Genomic DNA, 26,996 nt, shown 5'->3' with positions numbered 1-26,996 from the left:
ATCAGTTGGGATAAAGGTTTGGAAAGTCTGTTAACATATATTTTGCAAGGTCATTTGACAAAATTTAAAATTTTACTGGACAGTCAGCATGGTTTTACTAAGGGAAAATCTTGCCTTACAAATCTTTTGTTATTCTTTGAAAGGTTACTGCTTACACAGATTTGGATAAGAGGATATCTGTGGTGCATCTGGATTTTGAGAAAGCATTTGACAAAGTATCACATACAAGGCTTGTAAAACAATTCTTTATAAGTGTGGAGGATAAGTTAACAAATTGGATAGAAGTGTTGCTAGATGGAAGAAAGCAGCAAGTTTTAATAAATAAAATCCATTCAAACTGGTTTAATGTTACAAGTAGTCTACCTCAGAGCTAAGTCTTAGGACCTTTGCTATTTTTGATTTACATCAGTGATATATGTGAAGGAATGGTCAATAAATTACTTAAATTTTCTGATGACATTAAGGTTTTGAAGTTGAAAAGGATGCTGCTGATTTACAAAAGAATTTAGATCAACTATTGAGCTGGGTAAATAAACGACAAATGAGTTTTAATTATAATAAATGCAAGGTAATGCATGTGGGTCGTCATAATTTGAATAGAATAACCTTTATTGTCATGGAAGAAAATGACCTAGGCAAAATGGTTAATCAGTCTTTTAAGCCATTTCAAGCAGTGTGTTGTTGATAGCAGTTGGGCAAATAGGATTTCAGGTTCTGTGTACTGACATATTTAATATAAGTCTAAAGATGTTATAATTTCGTTGTATAGATCACTTTTTAGACCACTGTGTTCAGTCTTGTGTTCCTTACCTTAGGAAAGATCAAATAGTTGGAAATGGTTCAGAGGACAAGGGTTACTTAAGTCCCTTTAATGTGAGGTACCATTTAAGTGTTTATAAATGTTTAACAATGTTAATGTTGAAGCATCAATATTTTTTGTACTTAACAGTAAGAACAGTTGGACTAGGGTACAAATATAAATTTTGGGAGAGTAACAGTCATCTCCAGCTTAGACTGTTTTGTTTTTCTAACAGGGTGATTGGTATTTTGAATTTGATGCCTTCAGACCTTGCAGAGGTAGAACATTTATATTAGTTTAAAAAACAACTTGATAAACATATGAATGACAGGAGCTGGCTTTAAGTTTTTGTTTTTCTTTAAAGTTAATTCAACTTGGAGTATGAAATAGCCGATCAATAGGTCACACATAGTTCTACAATTGTATGTTGTAGTTTACATACAATTCTATATATGTATTTGATAAGGCAGGATGAATTTAAACTTACTGTTGTAAAGCAAACTGCCAGTTACAGTAAACAAAGTTGCTTTGTCACATAATACAATGTGAATGGTGATAAATATACATATAAAATAACTTAAACATTATTAATTGTTAAATGTAAACTTCAATATCATTCCTAGACAGTTTGTAAACACCATTATTATAAAATATAATCTTTACCACTTCTGTGTCTTTACACATCTCACTTTTCTATACCATGACAGTCATTATACTTGTGATATGGCCACTTTCTAATAATTATATATACAGGGAACAAATACAGTACAAAACTCACTTCAGAGAAAAGGTTTAAGGACATGTTTACCAGCATTCAAGATAAATCTCCAACTTGAATAAATTGTTTGGACCATTTATTATGCAAAATTCAACTTATGGCTATAAGTTACATATATTATTTTATTAAAAACTAGAATACATGGTGTACAATTTTATAAACTGGTTGTCATATTTCACTAATTAAGTACAAAATGACCAAAACTGTTATCTGTAAAATACATTTCAATTCAAAGCCTATACTATTACAGAGCTCCATACACTTGCTACTACACTACACAATCTCTTAACATTCGTTAACTGCTTCCATAGCAAGTAAAACATAAAAGATAGTTTTGTTATCTTCATGTCTAGGAAGCTCATTACTGTACTTATAAAAGGAGTTGTTATTTGGTTTTGGACTAATAGTATCCATAATATTTGTTCATTTTTCAATGCCAGTTGTTTGTTCCTGGGATTATTTAATATATATTAGTTACTCAGTGTCTATTTGTCAGTAATGCCTGTGACTATCTTTTACTCTCTTGTTTCTTGTTTGTTTAGTTGCTGTTTTCACTCTGATATTCTTAAACCTCTATAGCTTTGATATCATCGGTGTACATGTTTGATAGCCTCAACATAAATAAATTACAAACTGAAAATAAATCAATGGTACTACAGTATTTTATATCAGACATAAGCCCCTCTTTCAGAGAAATATTTACAATGTTTTATTAAACTATATACAAAAACTGTTTTCAGCTCATACACTGAATCTTCTCATATAGTTCACACCAACATCTACAATTCATTTGACCTTGCATAGGGTTTCTAGGAGACTGCTAGGTTCCCTCATTTTCATCTTGACCTTCTGTAGCTTGAGGTCAGCATCTCCTAATTTATCTGTATACTAGCACAGTATCTTATTCTTTTTTTTATTCTTGCCCATCAGTTTTTCACTGATGTTGATATCTTTGTATGTTTCATCTTCACTTGGTACTCTTAGGCTTAGTAGGTACTTACCTTCAACAACAAATTCATTGTCTTCAAATTCTATAACATCCCCACATGCAATGTCCATCTGTACATCAAAAGCTGCATATGCAAGGTCTTCCCCTCTCCCAAAGTACTTCTTCAATAAGTTGGTATGGTAGACCATGGTTGTTCCATCAACTTTCACTTTAAGCGTTTTCTATTGACCACTTCAGTGACTGTGAAAAGTACTTTTCTGGCTACCCAAAAGTAAAACCTTCTGTCCAACCTTAAAATATTGACTCTTGGCCTTCTTACTAAAGAAGGGCTTCTGACTGTATTTGGGTGTGACTTCCCTGCTAAAACTGTTTTGATAGGTCCAGTTGAATACTTCTTTTCAGTCCTTTGTTTTGTCAGCCTCTTTCCTCTTTTTATTGTTCTCAAACTTCTGCAGCCCAAAGTTTCTATGGTGAAGGGTCTTCTGTACTTCCTTCCAATATCTACTACCTGGTATGTTTCATATCACAAAATTATGTATTGGTGACTTGATATACATGGCCTAAAGGTCTCCTACATAAGGAGTATCCACCTTTATTTTTTGCTATGGTAGACTTTCTCACTGTCTCATCAGTAAGCACACATAGGTGTACTTTGCCTGCCATTTCTGCTCTATTGCAGGCAGTGTCTTGCAGCACCTTCACTTTCTTGTACCAAACATATCCTTCCCTTACTGGTACACTAATTTGGTATAACCTCCCAATGTTTGTCACGTGTTCCAAGTACTTCTGGTACTGTTGATCCATTTGCTAACTTGAGCGGACTGTTAGTCATGAACTGATAAACCATGGAATTAAAAACTTTCTTTTGTGTCAGAAACCTGAATTTCTCAAAATGTAAGTTAGCATCTGTAATACCATTCACAATTTAAATTACAAAGTGTATCCAAGTTAGTGCCACCTGTAGCAACTTTTAGATTCTAGTCACCTCTTTTGTTTAAGTCTCCTTCTGAAAAAGCAAAACTCTGAAAGATGTTCTTATTCACACAAAAGTGAATTACAATCTGTCCAAGGATGGTCATTATCCATGTAATAATAGTCAATGTCAAACCAGCAAGTTCACGAAAACTACAGACTCATTTTCTGACGAGCATAATCAAAAATAAACTTGAAATATTCAAAGAAATCACTTATGTAACACAAAACACCATTTACCTTATGCAGGGTAAAAAATGCAATCACTAATATATAACATACACAACTCTTGTACAATGTTTCAAAAACTGCAAGTCTTAGCACTAGAAACATTTCTGTTGCTCAATACTTCAACGACTCTGGTCATTCTGTTAATGATGTTATTGTAATCTGAACCAAAACAGACTTCAAAAATTAAGCTGATAGCAATCTAATAAAAAACTTTTTATCTCTCTAACCTAAATACTATTCAACTTAGTGGAATACTTGTACATTCTAGAATCAGTGATCATTGGTTTGTTTGCCATCATAGAAGTAATTTTTATTGTCTCGTGCTGTGTTAACTCTCAATGTTAACACCTAATCTATCCGATTCTTACTATTTATGATAATATTCCATGTAATGTTAACTCCAAAAACTCATCTCCTTAACATTTCTTTTTCAGTCAGTCCCCATGTGTCACACTTAGTTTACTTTAACAATGAGTCTCCATGATTACCATTAGTTTACTTTAACATTAGCAGTTGTGTTGCACCAATAATGAGATCTTTAAAAAACAGTACATTAAAGAGTACAAAAGCACTTCCTGGAAGCCCAGTTGACTTGCATGACATCACTCAACTCCCTTTATTTCACATTTGTTCAGTTACACTACCATTCAAAGTTTACCATGGAAGAAGAAAGGTCCATCTTTCAAATTCACTTGTATAAGATTTTTCTAATCAATTATACATCTGATGTTTTCCTATACCATGATAAGAAAATAGTTTAAGTTGTGAATGTAACTCACACCTTGCAACATACTCAGGAAAGAATACCCAGACAAGAGGGAAACTTTGGCCCACCCTGTATTATCATACACTCTTACAAATAAAGTCAAGCTTGAGTTATAAAACACCTATTGTATTCTGAAGCTTACATCCACTTAACAGCAAAACAAACCTACTTTATAAACTAAAAAACTTTCAAAAGTTTATATCTAGATAGCAACTGGTTCAGATCTCAGCATAAATAACATGTTAAGAAAACATGATCATGTAAAATTGAAAGGAAAATGTATCTGAGAACATGTAAGTTTAGAACCACCTGGATCGTGCAGTAAATTTATAGAAAGATGTGATTTTTCTAACCCAATGCTGCTACAGGAAGTCACTGTATAGTTCTCTACTCAAAACACTGGAGAAACTTATTTTCACTTTTTCTTGTTAAGCCACTAGAAAACCTTATTCAAAAGGTAATGCTAACAGACTGCATCTTTCCATGAAGTTAAACATCTTCAGTTCTTAATACAAATCCTCATCAGACTAGCAGCTCAAAACATCATCCATTAATAACACCTTTCTTACATAGTCTTCTCTCAAGTATCAAACACATTCATCCAAGTAGTTATGACTATTTCAAACAATGAGGTCTAACTGTTTTACAATTAAGCCATAGCATGTAGCAGTTCTTGTTCTATTGTCTTGCTTTAGGACCGTTTACCCTTTTCACTCTCTTCAATGACATAGTTTAAAAGTTCACGAAGGTTTTCAAACTCTGTCCTCCCTTGAGGTTCTTTCTTCGGGGGATTTGAGGAAGCATTTCTCCCATCTTCTGACGAAACTCTTTCAACTAATATTAAAAACAAATTATTAATAGTAGTTAAACAGATCCATTAGGTTTCATGAGGAGGAACTGCTTTTAGCAACAAACTTTTTTATTTAATGCAAAATTACAAGAGATAAAATTTCAAATTATAGAAAAAAATATGACATCCATGGAATAACAGGCAGGTATGTTTGGCATTAAGTTAAAATTATAAGCTATTAATTAGAACTCTGTGCATATTTGTAAATCACAACCATTCTCTGATGGCGACTAGAAGCATGACAACCCTGATTTAAGCACAACAGACTTTTCACTATGCACAAGTTTTTATAATTACCAACGTAGCCTTCTACCATTGATGCTGTGGTCACTTGAATCATTTTAAGATATTAGAAAAGAAATTAGACTAACTTGTTTGTTTGCCAGTTCTTCTGAATGATGGGTAAAGTAAAAAATTATATAAAACAATCAATTTTTTGTTTAAAATAAAAGTAATTTGATGTTGATAAAATCACAATGCTCATTCCAATATACAAGGCTTAAATATAACGGAGAATAATGATAGCAAGCCAACTTAAGGTAATTCACACTGAAACACGGTGTTCAAATAAAAGATGACATGACATCTTGATCACTGTGCTGCATTTAAGCTGACCTGATAGGCACCAGCAGTGTGGGGGTCATCATATTAATTATATTCACTTAAGTTCTTAGAATTATTACTCCAAACAACATTACAGTTTTTACAAGGTTCCATGGCATACTATTTGTTAATAGCGAATTATACATATATATTTATTTTAATGACCAACTGTTTCAATTTCCAAGAACAGAAATGTTGCATACTGGGCCACATTCTAATAATATGGTTGTCAGTGCACATTTAATGATTTACAAGCTGGTGGTTGTTTTTGTTAAACATTAATATTAAATAAAGATCACATCTATATTCACATTCAGCTTACATTCTGTACACCTAAAGACTTCCATACACCAAAACAGAAAAGTCCAAAGCCACATACAGCATACAAGGTACCCCAGCCTAAAGCACGAACAGCCAAGCTTCCTCCACTCTCTGGCACTTCCTTGCTTCCAACAAGGCCCTAAAAATAAGAATAAACTGCAGAGTTAAGAATACAACCTTGTCAATAATATTCATAAGACTCAAAAGGTAAAAAAATAAAAACAAATTGATAATACAAAAAAAAAAGTTCTTATACTTCTGGCAGTTTTACACAGAACAAAATTTTGAAATATCTACAATCACGCAGATTTTGTTACAGAATATGAGATCATAAACAGTTGGGCTTAAATTCCAATAAGCAAAACCCTAAATGAATAATCATATAATTACATACAAGTATCAAAATCAAGTGATTTCTTTAGGACCTTTTTAAGGTGTAACAAGTAATCAAGCACATTTTAAAAGTAATTTTACAAATCTGAAACTTGCATATAACAAATGTATTGGTTGGCATAATAAATACACGGAAAATGTTAAAACTAAGATCAAACAAGAATTACATGTAATATTCAGCCAAGCAGCTAGCATCTAATGTATATACATGTTGAGGTACACTCATTGCCAAAATTATGCCAGCAGAAAAAAAGTAAAAAAAAAAAAAAGCACTTTACTGTAAATCATGTTAAAACACACTTCAAGGACCTTTAATAATTGTTTTACCAAAACAAGGGAAATTCTAAAAGACTCGTTTTACTAACGCTAACAACATAACGATAACTTGTAAAAAGATATCTACAGCAGCCATCGGTTGTTAATACAACATACATGTATATTGTGCGGTAAAATGAAATTTTACTAGCCAAATTAATTAATCAAGCCACTACAACAAGTCCCATTAATTAATAAAATCATTAGTCAGCTACTCAACTGGCTGTTGTAATTAAATTTTGTATTTGGAAAGTCAGGCATACCATTAGACTAAGAATTTATGTTCAAATGTTTGTGAACTTAGGTATACAATTAGTGAATATAGCTTTCAGCAAACACTATGGAAAAAATAATTTATCATGAAATGAACAGTTTGGGAAATTATTCAAAAGACTCTGCTCAACGATATCACACATTACAACAATATCAAAAAGGTTTGTATAAATTGTATAAAAATTTACTTTTGTGAAAAATGTTGGATCTTTTCTTTTAGCCATGGCCAAAGTCATTCCAAACCCAAACACTAAGGAGGCACCTGCCACGCCTGCCAAAAAAGCTCCACCTAAAATTATTTGAGGATAAGAAATGTAAAATTCAAATAATAAAAAATTAACATTTTTCATAAAGTTTTTCAAGGATACCTGTGGAAAATTAGCAGTTTTCACAAGACTAAAATTTCAGTCCAAAATTAACAATGTTTACCATTTACGAGAGCAAATTGTGCAGCTATTATGTCCAACTGTCCTGTGACAAAAAGAAGTACATTTCAAAAACAAAATTACATTTGTTTCTTGTAATTATGCATGCACTTTAGTTTAGCTGCAAGTTCAGGAAATATATTTTGTACCACTTATTTACAATAAGAATTATTATAAAATGAGATATTTCACATTAGATACATAAATTTCAAAATGATATTTAAACAATACATGAAGTGCAAGACTTTGCACATTTAATGTTGGTTTGCTCATTCTGGTTGGTTGGTTGGTTGGTTAGTTGATTTAGTGTTTTATAGCATAAAACAGCTAGGCTATCTGTGCCCAATGTCGTGTAAAAAGTTAAAAGTAAATTTAGTAAAATTCATAAAAGTAAATTAAGGTAAAACAAAACAAAGTTTAAAAAAACATAGATAGCATAAAACCAATGTTTACATCTAGTCTACAACGTTAAGAGAAAAACTACAGTAAATTCAAGTTGTAAAGGTCTTTCTGTAGCATGACAGTAATAATCATAACTCGCCAGGAAGACTAACAGGTAGGGACAAGAACCACCATCAGTCACCTGAAGTTGGCCTTTCCAGTCCTGGTTTCAAAGTTACTTAATGTTACAGTCAGTTTATAATTTCAAATTGAACTAGATGAACTGTGACCTAAAAGGGAGCCACATATACAAGTTGTAATATAGGACCATTGTCCATGTATGGGACAGGCACAGCAGTGATAATGCCAGAGCAGATAGATTTAGCTGCAGTTTTGGTGAGCTTGTTCCCACCTAATACCAAAGTGGCCTGGTATCCAGAAAATCTGGATAGAAGCAGATGTTAAAGAGAAATGAGCCAGATGGTTTTGAATATTGGCAAGAACAGGGTGTGAAACAATGTGAAGTGATTCCAGGGTCAGTAGAGAACTAAGCAAATCAGTATAAATAGTGCAGTTTGAGTGCTGCTTAGCTTCTATGTAATTCAGAGCATGAGAAGTGGTGTACAGTTCAGCAGTGAACACAACCTGTAAAGAGAATTCTGAGTGCAACCAACAAAACACAACAAACCATGGCAGAGCCCACACAGTCACCCAATTTCAAACCATCTGTATAAATAAAAATGGAAGGATGGTTCTAAAGATGTTCAGCAAATAGCATACAGTATTTCCAATCAGGAGTGTCTACTTTTCTCAGATGACTTAAAGATAGGTCACAATTGAGGACTGTAAGAAGCCATGGTGAGATGGGCTGACCAGTGGATACAGCAATGTTATCCAAGGACAGACCCAATTCATCTAACTGCACCTGGTTACGAAGGCCAAAAGGAGCAATGGCAGACCATCTGGTCTGAAAAAGCATAGCCCATCGAGGAAGGAAAACACAACCCCAGGTGGGATGCTTTGGTAAGGAACGAAGTTTTGAAGCATATAGTAAAGGCAGTTGCAAATGGCAGAGGTGCAAAAAAGGTTCATGAGACTATGTATAATCTCTGAACTGAGGAAGTCCAGAAAGCCCCAGTGGAGAACCAAAGTCCTTGATGATGAACAGGGTCTAGAATCTTTAAGGCCAATAGATTGGCAGAGCCATAGACCAGTGATCCATAGTACAGTTTCAATCGAATAAGAGCATGTCATATCTTTAGCATAAAACGTTAATCTACTCCCCACGTGGTGGAAGAGAGGACACAGAAAATGTTCAGTGCTCTTGTACATTTGACCCGTAGCTGCTTGATGTGTAGTATAAAGGTTAGCTTACGGTCAAAGATAAGCCCAAAGAACTTTGTCTCAGAGTTCACAGGCAGTGCAACTTCACCAATATGGAGTTCAGGATCAGGGTGAATACCCCATTGGCAGCAAAAGTGCATGCAAACGGTTTTAGAGAAAGAGAAAGTAAAGCTGTTTCTGTGGTCCCTGTCGGTAAGCAATTGAGGGCACTCTGTAGCTGCCACTCAATGTACCCATCGTTTGACAACTGACACGAGATGTGAAAGTCGTCGACATAGAGCCTGTTTGCAACAGTGAGAGGGAGTTGTTCAGTGATGTTATTAATTTTTGTACTGAAAAGTGCAACACTCAAAACACAGCACTAAGAGACTCCAAGTTCCTGTAGGAAAGAATGAGAAAGTGTCAAACCCACACAAACTCGGAATCTCCTGTCCATTAAAAATTTTAATAAACATGTGCAAATGGCTATGTAACCCATATATATGAAGGTCTCACAAAATGCCATACCTCCATGTTGTATCATAAGCCTTCTCAATGTCAAAGAATACTGATACAAGATGTTGTCGTTTGAAAAAAACTTCTCTGATTGACATTTTAAGTGAATCAGGTGGTCCATGGTAGAGCAATGTCATCGGAACCCACACTGGATGGACAAGAAGAGGTTGTTTGATTTGACGAACCAAACAAGACAAGCATTAACCATCCTCTCTAAGGTCTTAGAGAACTCAAAGCAATTGGATGGTAGTTTGAAAGAATCTTGGGATCCTTCCCAGGCTTGGAGAAAGGCAGGACAATAGCCTGGCATCAGGAAAAACATTCTTCTGCCAGATTAGGGTGAAAACAATCAGAAGAATAGCAAGAGAAGCAGGAGATAGATGGTGCAGCATGTCATAGTGTACATCATCAGGTCCAACTGATGTACTGCCAGACCGGTGAAGGGCCAGTTTGAGTTCCACCAGTGTATACTCATTCTGTTTCAGAAGTTTGTGCAAAGCTATCCAAAGCCATTGCTAAATTTACGGTTGCACGTAAGAAGGAAGGCAGCTAGTAAACAGAACCAACTATCAATTCTTGTGCTATTCTTGTCTGATCAAATTGTGGAGTGTATGTTTGTAGCTATGGGTGGTAAGTGATAAATACTTATATTCACAGTATAAATAATGTTAACCATTTATCAAGACCAGCAGCAAAACTAAAATTATACTTGTAAAAATACAAATATTAACAAAGAAAATGGTGTGTTTTTTTGTGTTTTTTTTTAATATTCCTGGTGGAAAATCTTTATAGTCAAAGTGGAGAGAAGTGAATGAATTGGAAGTGTACAATTCAAAAGGATATTTCACTGACATTTATAGTAGATCTAAACTTAACAGATGCTATCAGTTACAGCTTCAACTGTTTAAAATTCCTCTCCATTATGGATCAACTGACAAAATTAAAATTTCTAAGAAACTTATCAAGAATAGAATAACAAAATTTAGATGAGTTTTTTAAAAGTTCAATTCACCATGTTTAATGTCATCACTTATCTCCCCTTTGTGTACTCCATACACACATTTCTGAAATTCCAACACAGTTTTGATTTAAAAAATACATTTATTACCAATCTGTGGAAGACTGAAATGTTATCAGATTTGATGTTGTACAGCACGATTTTATGAATATATTCAGATAGGGTTTATGTCAGAATTTACAATAGTATTACAGGAACGTGCATTTTCTTTTGTTTTTTAATATTAAAAACAAAATTACTGTACTGAAATATAGTGAGCGAGAAATATTTTGTTAAAAGTATAGACTTGACGAACTTGAGGTTTATTAGTCAATTTCACATGCATTTTCAAAGCTTTGATTATTAGCATGGTCACAACTTAACTATGTTTATTGTGTTAATTGTATTGTTAAGCAGTTTTTTAAATGTCTAAATTATAATTTAGTAGTACTATTACTGCTCCTTATGGAATTTGCCTGTTAATAATAAGATAAACATTTAACTACCTTTTGTGTGACAGTTCTGAAGTTGAACCTTGTACTAACATAATTTTACAACAGTATTAATTGTGACAGCTTTTATATTTAACTTTATTACCACATTTACAATTTAATGGTATGTTTATCCCACCTATTTTCATGACTTTTTTGTCACTAATAAATCTTCTCGACAAGAACTTGCAGAAATGTAAGTCTAGTAAATTAGAAAGATAGTGCTAATATTATACAAAACCACAAATTTGTAACAACTAACAGAATAACTTCAAAAGATGGTGAAGAAATAACATGAAGTCAAACACTTTAAATCATTCTTTGTTCTAACAATAAATTTTCAGAGGAAATGCTCTGGATAACCAAGATTACCATGTTATCAAAATATCTTTAATAGGCTCAGTAACTCTTAAATCGTGTCTCAGTCCCAACAGTCTAAATTGATAACTAGCTTCACACATAACTGCACATGTAAGTGTGAAATTTAGGATAAATATTAAATAAAAGTCCTAATTTTAACTGTCAGTTTTATAACTATATTATATGGTGAATATGGCTATGTTCTTGATATGTCATGCTTATCAGATAGAATATTAATATGAGAAGTATTACATGAAAAGTATGAATATACATGGTAAAATCATGCGAATTAATAACAGAAGTTAGTATGATCAATATATTTCACTACTGACACAATAAAAGTTACTATTAAAAAGTCATTAGTTTATTACATCATACACTTTTCACACTTGTTTATGATAAAACACTCAAAATAAGAATCAACTAAATAATAAATGTTATACATCGTGATTGTATGTAATCACGATGTTGAGTACACGGACCTTTACAAAACTCCATCATACAACACAATCACCAGTTAATCAAAAAATCATAACAGGATTTCAATAAATATCAGAAAAATTGTGATTTGTTAAATTATCATCAAATTTTAAAATTGTATTTTGTTTTCAATAGAATATCAGATAAAACAATCCTTCCATAATGATATAACCATTCTTCACTCTAATTTTTTAACATAAGTGTACTCAACCATGAAGCATACAAGTTACTTTAAATATGTTGAAATGTGAAAATAACTAAAGCTAATGGTGACTGTAACCTCCTAAAAAAACAAATGAGGCATATCATTAACTTGTATGCAAAGCAGATTTAGGCATCTCTGCTGTTCAATTGTTATTTAAGCTAAAATTTGATTCTACAAAAACTAAAGTACCCAACTTGAATTTATACCTAGTATCATGTTAATATTAGAAATCCAGACTTATCACTTCATCAGTTTAACAATCATAACCAGATTTTGTAGGGGAGAGCTCATGGATTAAAAGGCCCTCCAAATAACAACTGAATAATAAACGTTATCCAACAACCTGAATAAAATATTTAAAAAACATGTTTGCAACTTTCTCAGTGTGCCAACAATGGATTTATTCTATTCATATGTACTTATTTTATAATTTTCAGTTAACATTTTTTAACAACTCGTATTTCTGAAATTATTTACTCTACGATTTAACAAAAAATAAAAGTTTTCATTACTTTACAAGTAAACAACAGAATTAGTACTTTTGATTCTACCCATTGTTTGTGTATTGTTCAAACTATGATTAATAAATAGTATTGAATTGTATTGCATTTATTTATGACCCTATGATGGGTGCAGACAGCTAACCATGTTGTTCTTTAACAAGTATAACAACAACTAATTTGTGAAGTTGTTATCCATACTTCAAATACTTTATACAGCCATAACAGCAATCCCCTCACCAATAACAAAAATGAGAGAATTGTGTGCCTGCAAGTCTCTTAGTTTACCCCAATCTCCCACATTACTTCCAACATTAACTTATACCTGTACAAACAACTAATACTCAAGGCTTTTCATGCAAAAAAATTTTGTAACAAAGAAGAAAAAAAACACACAACAAAGAATCTTTTTTTTAGGACCTTAACTCTCAGTCAGACAAAAATTTCCACTTGAGAAAGTTTAACAACAAAAGGATTATACACATAATGAGCTCACTTTTGTTTTATCTCAATAGTAATTCTTCAATTTTCATAAGATAAAATACATGTAAAAATGTACATCCTAAGTTACTGTTATACAAACTGTATAAAATTAAGACCTGGTGACTTGAAACATACCTGCCGTAAAATGTCATTAACTTAGATAAGAGATTTTGAATACTATGTGTGACTTGACTAGTTTTTGCTCTATGAATACAAGTAGAAAACGGTTTCAGTTTATTTGTTATTAAGTTTACTCCCACATGATCATTATATTATGTACTTCATCCATATATCACATAAGGTACTTACCTAGAATTTTTTCTTTCTTCTTGTTACTCTCCATTTTACCTGTTAAAAAGTGACATTTATGCTTGAGCCTATCTTTTAGAAATTGATATAACCTAAATTAAATGGTCTACTGGTGCACATGAGATAGTGGTAGTACCACTATAACAACAGCAGGTTCTAAAAGTAATAATTCAGAAAACTTTACACTTTTGATTACAAATCGCAGTACAGCAATCATAAAATCATGTTTAATAAAAACTTTTATATATTTTTCAGTACTTATGCTCTTAGACTATTAAAATATAAGGAGAAACTAAACAAAGATAATTTTTGCAGTAGATACATCAATATTTTTATCTATGTCCTGGGCTTAGAGTAATGTAATCTAACCTACATTCATAACAACAAAAAACGTAACAAGTGACACTAATTCTTTGTAGCATAGCAAAAAAACCTTTTCCATAACAAAATATGCAACACTCCAATATTGTAGATGTATTCATTTTCTTACGTTTATACAAGAAGGTTAAAACTGATAAAATTTATTAAAAATGCAAGCGAATAACAAAATTTCATTTCTTTAAAGTGTTACACTTACTAAGTTACAAAATTAACCGAGACGAAGGATTTCATTCTTAACTCAAAAACCGATGAATCGTTATATTAACGTTGACGAAACCTGTTGCTAAAAATAACAGGTAACAAATAAATAAGCTTACTGTGACCAAGAAAGGAATGTCATACCTACTTATTAATATTAATACTATAACAGCATTAACAACATTATAATTTATATTATACTGTCAGGACTGGGACTAGAATGCTAAGTAAAATAAAATTAAATACATGTTGAGTTTTTCTACAAATTTCCCTTTTCCCACGTGCCCAAGGTCACTGTTTCACTTATAAATTAATATTAAACTTTTTCTTTTTTTTAAATCGTGATTTCTGGCAAAAAACTTACAATTTACTCTTATACATACATATCGACTACAGAATGAAAATGTGCGATTTGCCCTTTCATAATGCCAACCAATAATGTGTGAAACGAAATGATATTGTCGTTTTGACAAACTTATTAAAGTTGCAGGGTACTGTCTGGTGTAAAACTGCACAACTTGACAGTCGAATACTAAAAATGAATTTTTAAACAAATTAACGTTACTACTGAGCTCTTTCAGACAATAAAGATCAAGATAAACACGTTACAAGACCGTCAAATCGATATTTTGTAAAACCACGTTAAGAATTGCAAGACATGTTATGTTGTAGTCTTCCAGTCGGACAGAGGTAACTGTATATTCTTACGTAACTAATAGGCCCGGAATGGCCAGTGGGTTAGGGCATTCGACTAGTAATCTGAGGGTCACAGGTTCGAATCCCCGTCACACCAAACATGCTCGAACTTTCAGCCGTGGGAGCGTTATAATGTTATAGTCAATCCCACTATTCGTTGGTAAAAGAGTAGCCCAATAGTTGACGGTGGGTGGTGATGACTAGTTTCTTTCCCTCTGGTCTTACACTGCTAAATTAGATACGGCTAGCGCAGATAGCCCTCGAGTAGCTTTGCGCGAAATTAAAAAAAAATGAAATTATAAAATTAATAAAATAATATTGCATGTTTGTGATATTTATTCACGAAAATACTTCAAGCCATTGCATTATGGTATTCTTAAGTAGGCCGATAACCTTAGAAGTGAAAATAATAACTACATTAACAAGATGTTCGACACAAAATATTATGCTAAGTTGAAAACTAAGTTCGCTCTGGACAGGACAGAATGTAGATAGCCTACTGTATGACTTTGTGGTAAAACAAACAGAAACTGTATTTTGTAAATGAATTATTTGAAGGAAAAATACGAGTACTGGGTACAGTTTGACAAAAACAATTACCTATTGAAAGCAAAAAGACACAACACACAATTCGACTGGGTGGATAAAAAGAGCAAGAAACAGCGTTCATATTGAAAGTCTCTAAGCTTTCAAAGACATCTCCAAAGCTTTTACTTAAAAATTTGAAAATTTCTAACTTAATTTGTTAACTTGTCTTATTTGTAAATATTCTCTTGATTTATTCCAGGATAAGGCATTATATACAAGATTATATACTGCCATATATTTCAAAGTGTGCAGACATCACCCATGTAATTGTCAATCACCAAAAGGGGCGATTGTCCTTAAAACCAATACTTGATTGTTTAATAGCTATTCTGCAAATCAGAGAAACGTGTTTGGTACGTTGATTCCCAAACAAAACTGTTTAGTATTCTCTTTTTTTAATTTCGAATAGATATTTGAATTCCTTTTGGTATCTAGAATCTGAGCTGCCAAGTAGTGTGCCAGAATTTATTCTATTTTTCAAATTGTAAGGAAGTAAAACCTAAATGCTCGTCCAAAATGCGGTAGTAGGCATACATGTTGTAAGATAAAACTACTGTTTTTTCAGCTTCATAAAGTCATTTTATTTCTGAAGTTATCACTAGTTCTATCGACATAGATGGCCTAGAAAGAGTCAATGAAACTTAATTGTTGCTGTAGTTTGGCAAAGTGCAATAACTTTCTGAATACGAACACTTCCATTATCTTCTGCTGGAGGGTTGCCGACCCTTAAACTCTGAATATTTATAGTCAAACACTGTTTAAAGATGAGTTATTTTGGCAGTAGAGTGTGTTCTTTCTAGGTTAACAGATTGAGTCATTTATTGCAGTACATTTTTTTGGCTCTACCTTGAATACTATAAACCGTGACGCCTCTCTTTAGCTTACCTAATATCGTCTATCTAAATATGGTCTCATCGACTCATAAACTGAGTTATTACACAATATGCATAAAAAATATTTGTGAAAAATCTTGGGCGAGGTGAAAATGTTGACTCATATATACTAGAAAGTAAAATAAACACTGTTCTTGAATAATATATTTCTCTTTGCCTGCTTATTTTTATCTTCACTAACTTGACAGGCCCTTTAAAACTTTTTTGAAAGCTTATTTGTTTATTAACCGACGGTAAGTCTTTCTTACACATCACAACTCTGACTTTCTACAATAAGTAATCACATTGTTTCCCTGTTTTATATTTGTGATGACAATACTGTTAGTGCTAAATCACTGGCATCTATTCTAAAATGAATGAATATTCAAGAATTGAGTATACTAATACAGAAGTAGGAAGTAATTGATTCTTTATTCAATTTATTGATTGTTGCTTATTCACAGTCGTTAGCCCATCTAAACTTATTTGGCTTTTTGAGTAATTTTGTAGAGGATGTGTTATGTTAAAGAACGATCTTACCAAATCATGATAGTAAGAGCACAATCTAAGTATTTTGGTGTTGGCTAATTCAAAATAGTAAATTGTACCATGATATACAGATACTCCCTTTCTTCTGACTTTGTTTTCAATGAAACCAGTATGATGATAAAACAATTCACACTTTCCTGTACTCAGTTTAAGGTTTTCTTTCTTAAGCTGATCCAAACTTTCTTTAGACCATTATAAGCATTATCAAGAGTCCTCCCATGGATAGTAGTGTCACACAAGAAGATGTAAACGACGTTTCAGGGTAGTAGGACGACAGGACACTAAATATTTCAATGAAATATAGCAGGCGTATTATGTAGCCCAAATAACAACAGTTTGTCACATTCCATTCTCTTCAGTACCTCGCTGGTAGAGCAGTAAGTCTTAGGATTTACAATGCTAAAACCAGGGGCTCGATTTCCCCTCGATGGGCAGAGCAAGTAGCCCTATGTGGCTTTGCTATAAGAAAATTACACAAAATACATATTCTCTGCAGTAAAGACCATTTTTCTCTGCTGCTTCACCGACATTCTTTTGTTAATATACACTTTTCAGATCCATTGTTTAAACACATTTTGATTTAGACATAGCATTGAAAGTAGAATCGATCTTCGGTAGTGGATAGGCATCCCTCTTTATGACTTCATTCACCTTCTCATAGCACATGATGAAGTTCTTTTTTGATGTCCGAGGACCAGTTCTACTCTTTGTTCCTTCATGGCTTTTATCTCTGTAAGAGTCTCTCCTTGTTTTGCAAATTAGAGTTATCTGACTAACTGATGTATTGGTGCTGCATCTCCAGTATCAATCTTGTGAGATATTTTACTTTAATAACCTTAACCATGAGCTCAGCTGGAGATTTACCAGGTATGAATCTATGAGGGCACACTGGAGTATTTGTTGTGTGACAGCACAGTCAATAGACGTAATTTTATTTTTAACAAATCCTGATATGAACTGTGAAGTTATTTGAATGTAGTTTCATCTCGAATCCATAACTTCACATGAAGTCAGTACCGAACATACCCTCTTCCTTGAAGTCAGTTACCCACTCGACTCGTAATCCGAGGGTCGTGGGTTCGAATATCGGTCACACCAAACATGCTCGCCCTTTCAGCCTTTTGGAGTTGGTGGTGGATGGTGATGACTAGCTACCTTTCCTCTAGTCGTACACTACTAGATTATGGACGGCTAGCTTAGATATCCCTCGTGTAGCTATGCGCGAAATTTAAAAATAAAGCAAACCAGTTACCCATATATCATGAGGTGAAGAGATATGTCTTTCAATAAAAGTAGTTATAATATTGTTGTTTATTATTCCAACCTTTCACTATGGAAATGATTTTATAAACTAAGTTTTCATTGTACCTTCCCACCGTAGTTCACTGGTTTGTTGGTTGGCAAATGTCGACTTGCTCAACTAAGCGCTGGGACTGAATTTGTTACTGTCATGAGTGGATTAGTCCAAGAGGGTCATCCAATAGGAGTTAGCATAGCAGTAGTGGTAGTAGATGTAGATCAAATTAGTTCTTTTATTACATATCTGGTAGTAAATGGTGTTTTTTTGTGGAACGTTTACGCCAATGCAGAAAGAGGTGTAACTGATTCAATCCTTGTATTTAATAATTTATTTTATAAATGCTTTATTCTGTCTCTTATATGAATAGTGCTCCAATCATACTGTGTTTGTTGTATTCCAGCTGGCTTGAAGAACTCTAGATTGAGCGAAACCCGTCGTCAGCAATGGACATGAAAAATACGATGTGATTACAATACTATTTTTATATTTTATTTTAATTATTGAAAATCCCTAAGAGTCCAGATAAAGAGTGTAGTGTTTAAAAATGTAATAGGCCTGATACTAATGTCACATCACAAGCGTGATAACTGTCTGCTGTTAAGCACAAAACGACAAAAGGAACTATTTGTGCTGTGCTCACCACGAGCATTGAAACCAGATTTTTAGAGATTAGATCTCTAAGCTGTACTGCTAAGCATCTTTGGAGCGGTAAAAAATATATGATACAGGTCAACAACACTATATTTCCTACATACACTACTGATGAAGCCTTTCGCTCAATACCAAGGGTCAAAATTTTGACAGGAATAAATCAGTTATAGTAGTTGTTGAGATTATTTATATCACCAACTACTTAAATAACAACTCTCTGAGGTTCTTGAAGTGTAATTACTCATTATTATAAATTATATTTCACTTATAATTGATTAATGAATAAAAGTCCAGGCTTTTTTGACAGCTGATTTCATGTAGGTATGATATTATATTTAGGAGGGTCGGGTAGGCGATGCATTTTACTTTTTTAGTTTAGAATTCGTCCTCTCAAGCAGAGAGTTTGTTAATGTACAGTTACTTGTTAGTTATTTCTTTGAACTTTTTTAACAAGTTATTTGGTAATATCCCCTTTCTTTTGGTAACTTATCAAAAGATATACGTGGTTTTAAAAAAGTGAAGTGACACTGTGCGATGTTCGCTAAGTTCAATATAAGATAAAACAGATGACATTGTTAGTTATATGAATGGCTTGTGTATGTAAGTGAAGAGCTGAAAATAGTTGCAGAAGAATTTTATTCCCATTTAATATCACTATTATTTTAGTGAAATTTATAATTTTCTCTCCCAACCATCAGATAAGTCATATAAAAACTGAAACGAAAGTCAAGATGTCTGCTGTTTCAACACTTATAACTGGAAAATTTCGAGGTTGTTTGGTGGGCTCACTTTTGGGAGATTGTCTTGGAGCACCCTTTGAGGGAGATTTTCCTGTGTCCAAAACTGTTCTCACAAAATATTTCACAAATGTACTGACAAACGAAAGTGATAAGGGTATGTTTTGATGTTCATATTACTATTAGTTATTACATGGGGTAACGATGTAACGTAGTTATATAAATACGTAAATGTGCTTTAGGGACATTATTGGTCAGTCTAGGCTGTTCCATTTGCTTAACTAACTAAATTAAAACAACAACAACACTCAAAACCAACCCTTGTAATTTAAGTACTTTTAAATTTTCAAACCTTTTCTCTAATTAACAGCATTTACCACATTTAAAGATAAGCTATTCCAAGGTAAAGGTCAACCACCCTGTTAGTGTTAATGTTAAAAGGATATTGCTGAATGAGCTGAAGATGATTCCTGCCCTTCCAGAATTTGTACTTGTGTCCATAATCGTTCCATTTTCACTAGTTAATAGTAATTTATCATGAAAAAAAGATACATCAACATTATCAATTCTCTTTACAGTATTAAACACTTCAATCAGATACTCTTTTTTTTTTTCCATTACAGGTATCATTCTAGCAACCATTTACAATAATTCAATGTCCTTCCTAAGGTAAGAAGTCCAAGAGTGAACACAGTATGCTTAATCAGTAAATATGCCCTAATCATTGACTTATATGATGGAAATTATAACCTCTTTAGTCCTCTGCTGGTACAGCGGTAAGTTTACGGATTTACAACGCTAAAATAAGGGGTTCGATTCCCCTCGGTGGGCTCAGCAGATAGCTCGATGTGGCCTTGCTGTAAGAAAACACATGCATAACCTCTTTAGAATTGCACTCGGTATCTCTTTAGATACAACATAAAAAATTTCAAATAACTTAGTAGTTCAAATTCAAACCAAAACCAGTCAAATAGAGGCAGTAACAACACTTGTTTTAGTAGTAGCAGCACTAACCGAAGATCAGTAGATATTAACCTTTATTATAATCCTAATAATACAGTTAAGTTGTAGTAATATAATGTACTGATATAGTGAATTATTTTATTTACATTTTTTATATTATTACCGTTCGTACTGTTACTCACAAACTTTAGGTCCTAAGGAACCTCTGCTGTTTTGTAGTTATCCAATATGGGCAGTGTGTGATATATACAATTGTTTGATGAAATAGTAAATAACCTTGGCTACATTCTGCAACAGAAAGAAATAAGATGCTGGTTAGATTTACCATGTTCTGAATTAGAAGTGTAGAAAAATGTACAGATATTAGATGTGTACTATATAATAAATAATAACATCTGGTCAAAGTTATGTACTTAGAATTTGGCCATGAGTGTAGATAATTAAATATAGTTTGTTATGTTTCTACTTATAAAAATTAATATACATTTTTTTTTCAGTTTGGTATCTTTGCTGTTAATGTTACTTCCAACCACAAACACAATAAAATATGAAATTTGCTAAGCTTAAGAAATTTAGATTAGTTCAAAATAGAAGTTATAAGTTAACAATGCAGTTAAATCTTTATAATACTGGCACATGTAAATGAAATAAGTGTAGTTATAACTTGTATAGTAAGGAACAACATGTAAAAGTAGCATATATTAAGGAGCACTAAAAACTAGTTCCTGTCTTAAATAACCTAGTAATACTTTAATAATATTAATAGTAATACATTTTGTTGGGTTGTTCATGTTTGGACTTGTCTTCTTACCTTTCAAAATTTGTATTAAATGGCAGAATGTAACAAAAAGTACTGTTTGTTGTAGGTTGTACACTTTTTTGTCTCAAGAAACATATAATTTCATTCAGATGTAGGATTTCACCACTTTGTGCATATTTTTTTTTATACAGAAATAAGCATTTATAGTTTTAAGTTTCATATTTATGATGTAATTTAACAAAAAAGTGTTTACACAAGCATATGTGGTTTTCCCACCCTCTAGGACCTCTAAAGCCATATACAGATGACACAGCAATGACCAGATCAGTTGCTCAATCTTTGATTGAAAGAAGAATGTTGGATTGTCAGGATATGGCTAAAAGGTATGTAGTTGATTTCTGAAAGAACGTTTCCTTGGTGAAAGACCAGTTCTTTGCATTTATATACAAGACAACATTGTAAATTTGTAATGTATGAATGCTAGGGCATGTTTTATTCTTGTGGTAGTTCATGGTTGTTTGAATGGACTATTGTTTGATTGTGTATTATGAATTTTTGTTCATTATACTATTAAAAAATTTGATAATAGGTTAAACATTGTTATTGTACTAGTTTTGTTTCTAAACTTTTGTATATTTGAGTAAATGTAAAACCTTCTAATAATGTATTCATTATACACCTCTATATAAAGCTGTGATTAATTCTTTGACTAAACAGTGAAGTGACTTATTAAGATACATTATTTTAGAACATTTTGTCAGTTTATTATTATCTAGATATGACTGTATTTTTAAAATTTACCTTACATGTGTATATAAACTTCTGTAACAACTGTAACAACCAGTTGTATATTCTCTCACAGAAATAAATATGGCTACATGTACAGCTATGTCATAGCATTAGTAATGCAATATTAATAATCACGACAAGTTCGAGCTATGAAAGGCATTACGTTCACAAACACAAGGTTGATGTTTATCAGCCAGTTGTAGAAAGATGTTATGTTAATTAATGACAAATGTGTAGAAATCTTAAAACTTGTAATCGTAAATGATGTTAAATGAATATTCAGTAATTTGATAATGAGCTACCACTAATATAAGTAAGGCTGGTATACCAATTACCATTGTATCATAGCATTAAGTAAGGCTGGTATACCAATTACCATTGTATCATAGCATTAAGTAAGGCTGGTATACCAATTACCATTGTATCATAGCATTAAGTAAGGCTGGTATACCAATTACCATTGTATCATAGCATTAAGTAAGGCTGGTATACCAATTACCATTGCATCATAGCATTAAGTAAGGCTGGTATACAATTACCATTGCATCATAGCCATTGTATCATAGCATTAAGTAAGGCTGGTATACCAATTACCATTGTATCATAGCATTAAGTTGTTTACAGTAATGAGAGATATGGCATCAGATTTTCATGTCATTATATTTATTACAGTTTAACATGTTCTATCACATAAAGTATAAATCTATGTGGTATAATTTTTATAGCAATATTTTAATAGTATGCAATTCCACACTAAAGTTATTCATTATGAACTGAACAAATGAGTTGAATCATGCTATTCAGTTTATAACAGATAATAAATAATTTATGAGAAAATTATTTTAAACAACTGAAAGAAAATTTACTATTTATCCTATTTTAAGTGTTTTTTTTACATTTAACTTAATAAAAACACTTAAAGCTGAATGTTTGGAAATTACCCTCATCTGTTTGACTTATTTATAAACAGCTGGTAGACAACTTTTAGAGAGGGTGATGAGAAATGTGAACTACTTTTGATCAGTTGTTTAGTTCTCATAATACCTGTTTTATTGTAATTCTAAGCCTAATCTCATACTTTCTCAAGCCATGCCAGTGTTAAATATGTGAAATTGAGGTATCCAGAAAAGTTTGAGTATTGAAGCCAACCATTATTGTTTTTAACAAATTTATATGGTTTTAATAGTAATTGTAAATTCAGGATGAATTTAGATGTTTTTTTTAGAATTTACATTACAAGTAATTTTCATGTAATTTAAAGGACAAATGATAATGAAAACTGGTTAAATTATCTGCATTACATACAATAGGTTTTTAAAGATGTATTATTTTTTCAGAAATGAAATGTATGTATTAAAGATACATTACACACTTAATCCTTTCATAATGGGTCACAGTTCAAAGGCTGTTTTCTTGTTTGTTGACCTGCTTTCAAAAATTTATTAAACTGCTATTTTTCTGAATTTATGTTTATGTTTGGAATCAAATTGTAGATTATAATTCAAACTTTAATATTATGTATGAGTTAAATATAAAAAAACCACTCAAATGTAGATTTTAATGAGTGGTGGTATGTTAAATGTAGTGCTGTTTGAAATGTCAGAATACTAAGTCTTTAGTTTTGTACAAATCAGGAACTCAAATTACTGATATTATTATGCTAGAATGTGAAAGAAGAACATTGTATCTTTTTATTTTGCTGACTGGCCCTGTTCAATTCTTTCCATTTTTGGAAATGGTCCCTTATATACACTTATTTCAATATATGACATGTGAGTAACCAATCAACAGCTTAGAATGTCCACAGAATGGTTTTCCCCACCATTTTAATCTTTCAAAAAGGTATGCATTCTTTTGATCCAAGATTTCAGTGAGGTAGATTGTCTTTGGTCTGCTTGAATTTTCATATTCTTTAAAATCTAATATATCTTAGTTACTAAGCTTAATAAATTGTAGTGTAATTCTGTGATACGAGTGTACTTATTTATAATTTTTTATTATTCATCTGTGTGTGTTTCTATTGTTTGGTATCCTCCATGTGTGAAATTTCAAAAGGTGTAGCGACCTATGTTTAGTGGTAGCTGAGTGTACTTATTTATAATTTTTTATTATTCATCTGTGTGTGTTTCTATTGTTTGATATCCTCCATGTGTGAAATTTCAAAGGCATAGCGACCTATGTTTAGTGGTAGCTGAGTACAAAGGTCATAACAAGAAGAGATAATTGTTTGTTTTACTTCTTGACTTATTGTTCTGTATTTAAAAATATAAGTTTAATAATTTGTTACTAAACAATAATAACCTATACACATATATATGTGTGTAATAATTGAAATATAAACTCATTAATCATCTATTCTACTTTCATCTTAAGAATAAGAAAGGGGAGATGTTAGCCTCATGAATTATTCTAAAATGGTGCCTGTCTTCCTATTTTAAACCTTTGTCAATGCAACTTATATAATGTTAGCTAGGCATGACTGGAAAGTCAGTATAATAAAAAAAGTAATAAATATATGTGTAAATATGTAGTGTTATGAGACTTAAGATACTTAATCTAAATATTTGTATTTTTCTGTTATAATATGTAGTCATTCTAGCATGAGAAAAGCATAATTTATATTTCTAATTTTTTATGATGGTTATGAGTTTGGTCAAGTGACAGATCCCACGTAGCTAGAGTATAGAAAATTACAAAATATAAAGTCTTACTGAAAACATTTTAAATGTATTTAAGAGGTTTTATAGATTACACAAATAATATTTAAGATTTTTGAGATGAATAACAGTTTTTTTTAATCATAACATGAAATTGCTTTGCACTCAGTCTTGTAATGAAACAGACTTTATTTTAATGAACAAATCTTTAGTAGAAATATTTCAGTAAGAAATCTGATTCTTACATACAAAATACTTGAAGATGCACACGCTGTATCAAAAGTTGTTGTTCAAATACCTAACCTGTGGAAGTGTGTAGACAAACTTGTTTGTATTATACCAAGCCCATTCCCAAAGGGTTAAGAAGGTAATGTATCCTTGTTTTTTAACAATTAAAGTCCATGCTAATTCTACTCTTCCATCACCACCAAGTATAAAAATAGCCACATAACTAAATTAGAAATAGAATGGCCCCTCTAAAAACCTGTTTGAAGACTTCAGTTTTCATGATTCTCAGTTTCAATTCTCATAAAATAATGTAATTTTATAGGAGTTATCATCATTAGTGCATCCAGTGCCTTGTAGTTTTAAGAATTATAGTGTTGCAGTTATGACAGTGCCTGAGAAGTCACTTAGCTTGGTCAGTAAACTTCTCACAAATTTGTATCTGTCTACTTACTGGTATAATGTAATGAATAATACTTTTTGTTCTTTAGTTTAAGAAAAGTTCGGATATCATATGCCAAGGTATAGCTAAACTAAATAAATATGGTAACAAGAGAAATGTAAAGGGACAGCTTTTAATGAATAATTATTAGATATATTTAGGTAGTGTATGATTAATGAATAATTATTAGATATATTTAGGTAGTGTATGACCTGACAATTGAAATTTTGAGCAAAATACCATTTATTCTTATTTTATATTTTTATAATAATGAAACTGATTCACTAGGGGGCTTAATTCAAACGGTCCTGTTGCAACTGCATGCCTTATGCTACTGTTCCATTTTCATTTTTCATTATGATTTTTCAACACATTATTTTAATTGAAATGTCAGGAATTGGGATTAATTTTATTTTTGGTAGAAGATCTTTATCAATATTGATTCTTCAAAAAATTGAAAGTATTGATGATTCTACAGGGTGTTCGGAAAGTCACTGTGCAGTTTTGTAATCATATTTTATTCAGTCTATTTCAAGCCAGCAACTGATAGCGGTGTTTAGAGACAAAATAAGAAGGATCCAAGCCTGTATTGATGCCAACGAGGGGTCACTTTCAACATTGTTTATAATTGTCATTCATATTTACCTCCTGTATTCTATATTGAAATTCTTTAATAAATATATAAGTGACTTTCCGAACACCCTGAAGTATTAGAATAATCTCATCTTCAGATCAAACTAATTCAAAACTCTGATTGATTTATTAACCTTTCCTTTACATTTTGAATATGTTATTGTTCAAGTTTTATTTCTAGTGTATTGTATGTTTAATAATTTAATGTGTAAGTGGGTTTAAAAGTAAAGGAGTCAGAGATTTATTTTTTGTTGTTATTGTATTTATTATTATTTCATTGGAATTTTATAGGTTTACAGAGGAATATTTCAAGCAGCCTAAACGAGGGTATGGATTTAATGTTGTTGATGTGTTTAAAGCATTAAAAGCAAGAAATTACGATAATGTATTTCAACCAGCAAAGGAGTTGTTTTCTGGGTGCGGTTCATATGGCAATGGAGCAGCCATGCGGGTGGCACCTGTAGCATTGTTTTGTTATAAGCAGGATAAAGAAACCCTTATAAAGGTAAGACTTGTTCATACATTGATGACTAGTCATGTAGTCACTTTATGATAACAACAACTGAATAATTGTAAGTATGTGCCAAGTTTCAAAAAGCTAGTTGTTTATTATAAAATTTACTTCTTTCAGATGTGTACATAAAATACAAGAAATTTTTATTCACATACTTTAGTTCTTAATATTAGCTAAAAGTATGTAATAGAAATTTTTATTCATCTTGGTTCTTTGAACTGAAAGAAAGGATATGAAGTTCATGCAGAGAAGTTTAAGTTAAACAACCATCTCATGAGAAAAGTATATTGTTTTACTTTGTAAGTCAGTAGCTTTCTGTGT

At 32.0% G+C, this 26,996-nt stretch overlaps 2 protein-coding genes across 2 annotated transcripts; one reads left to right on the top strand and one right to left on the bottom strand.

The window, feature by feature from the left end:
• Nucleotides 1-2,221: 2,221 nt before the first annotated feature.
• On the bottom strand, nt 2,222-14,225 carry LOC143223777 (transmembrane protein 242-like). Its single transcript, XM_076452197.1, is given in 6 exon segments — nt 2,222-5,282; nt 5,285-5,329; nt 6,271-6,408; nt 7,439-7,539; nt 13,721-13,759; nt 14,094-14,225. Coding segments are annotated over 6 exon segments (528 nt in total). The 5' UTR covers nt 14,203-14,225; the 3' UTR covers nt 2,222-5,186.
• A 5,246-nt stretch (nt 14,226-19,471) lies between these two features.
• On the top strand, nt 19,472-26,729 carry LOC143223775 (ADP-ribosylhydrolase ARH3-like). The gene is made up of 3 exons (XM_076452194.1): nt 19,472-19,849; nt 21,699-21,798; nt 26,453-26,729. Exons 1-3 carry the CDS (start codon nt 19,687-19,689, stop codon nt 26,712-26,714), a joined length of 525 nt encoding a protein of 174 aa, XP_076308309.1. The 5' UTR covers nt 19,472-19,686; the 3' UTR covers nt 26,715-26,729.
• Nucleotides 26,730-26,996: the final 267 nt, after the last annotated feature.

The sequence above is a fragment of the Tachypleus tridentatus genome, chromosome 8 (genome assembly GCF_004210375.1).
Source record: "Tachypleus tridentatus isolate NWPU-2018 chromosome 8, ASM421037v1, whole genome shotgun sequence".
In the NCBI taxonomy this organism is placed as follows: Eukaryota; Metazoa; Arthropoda; class Merostomata; order Xiphosura; family Limulidae; genus Tachypleus; species Tachypleus tridentatus.
The sequence above is the reverse complement of the archived record's forward strand: the minus strand, read 5'-3'. Positions and strand labels throughout refer to the sequence as shown.

Excerpts from the sequence above, each read along its gene's own strand:
- LOC143223775 (XM_076452194.1), top strand. The coding sequence starts at position 19,687 with ATGTCTGCTGTTTCAACACTTATAACTGGAAAATTTCGAGGTTGTTTG. Across the intron at positions 19,850-21,698 it reads GACAAACGAAAGTGATAAGG|GACCTCTAAAGCCATATACA; the intron begins GTATGTTTTGAT and ends CCCACCCTCTAG. Across the intron at positions 21,799-26,452 it reads TGTCAGGATATGGCTAAAAG|GTTTACAGAGGAATATTTCA; the intron begins GTATGTAGTTGA and ends GGAATTTTATAG.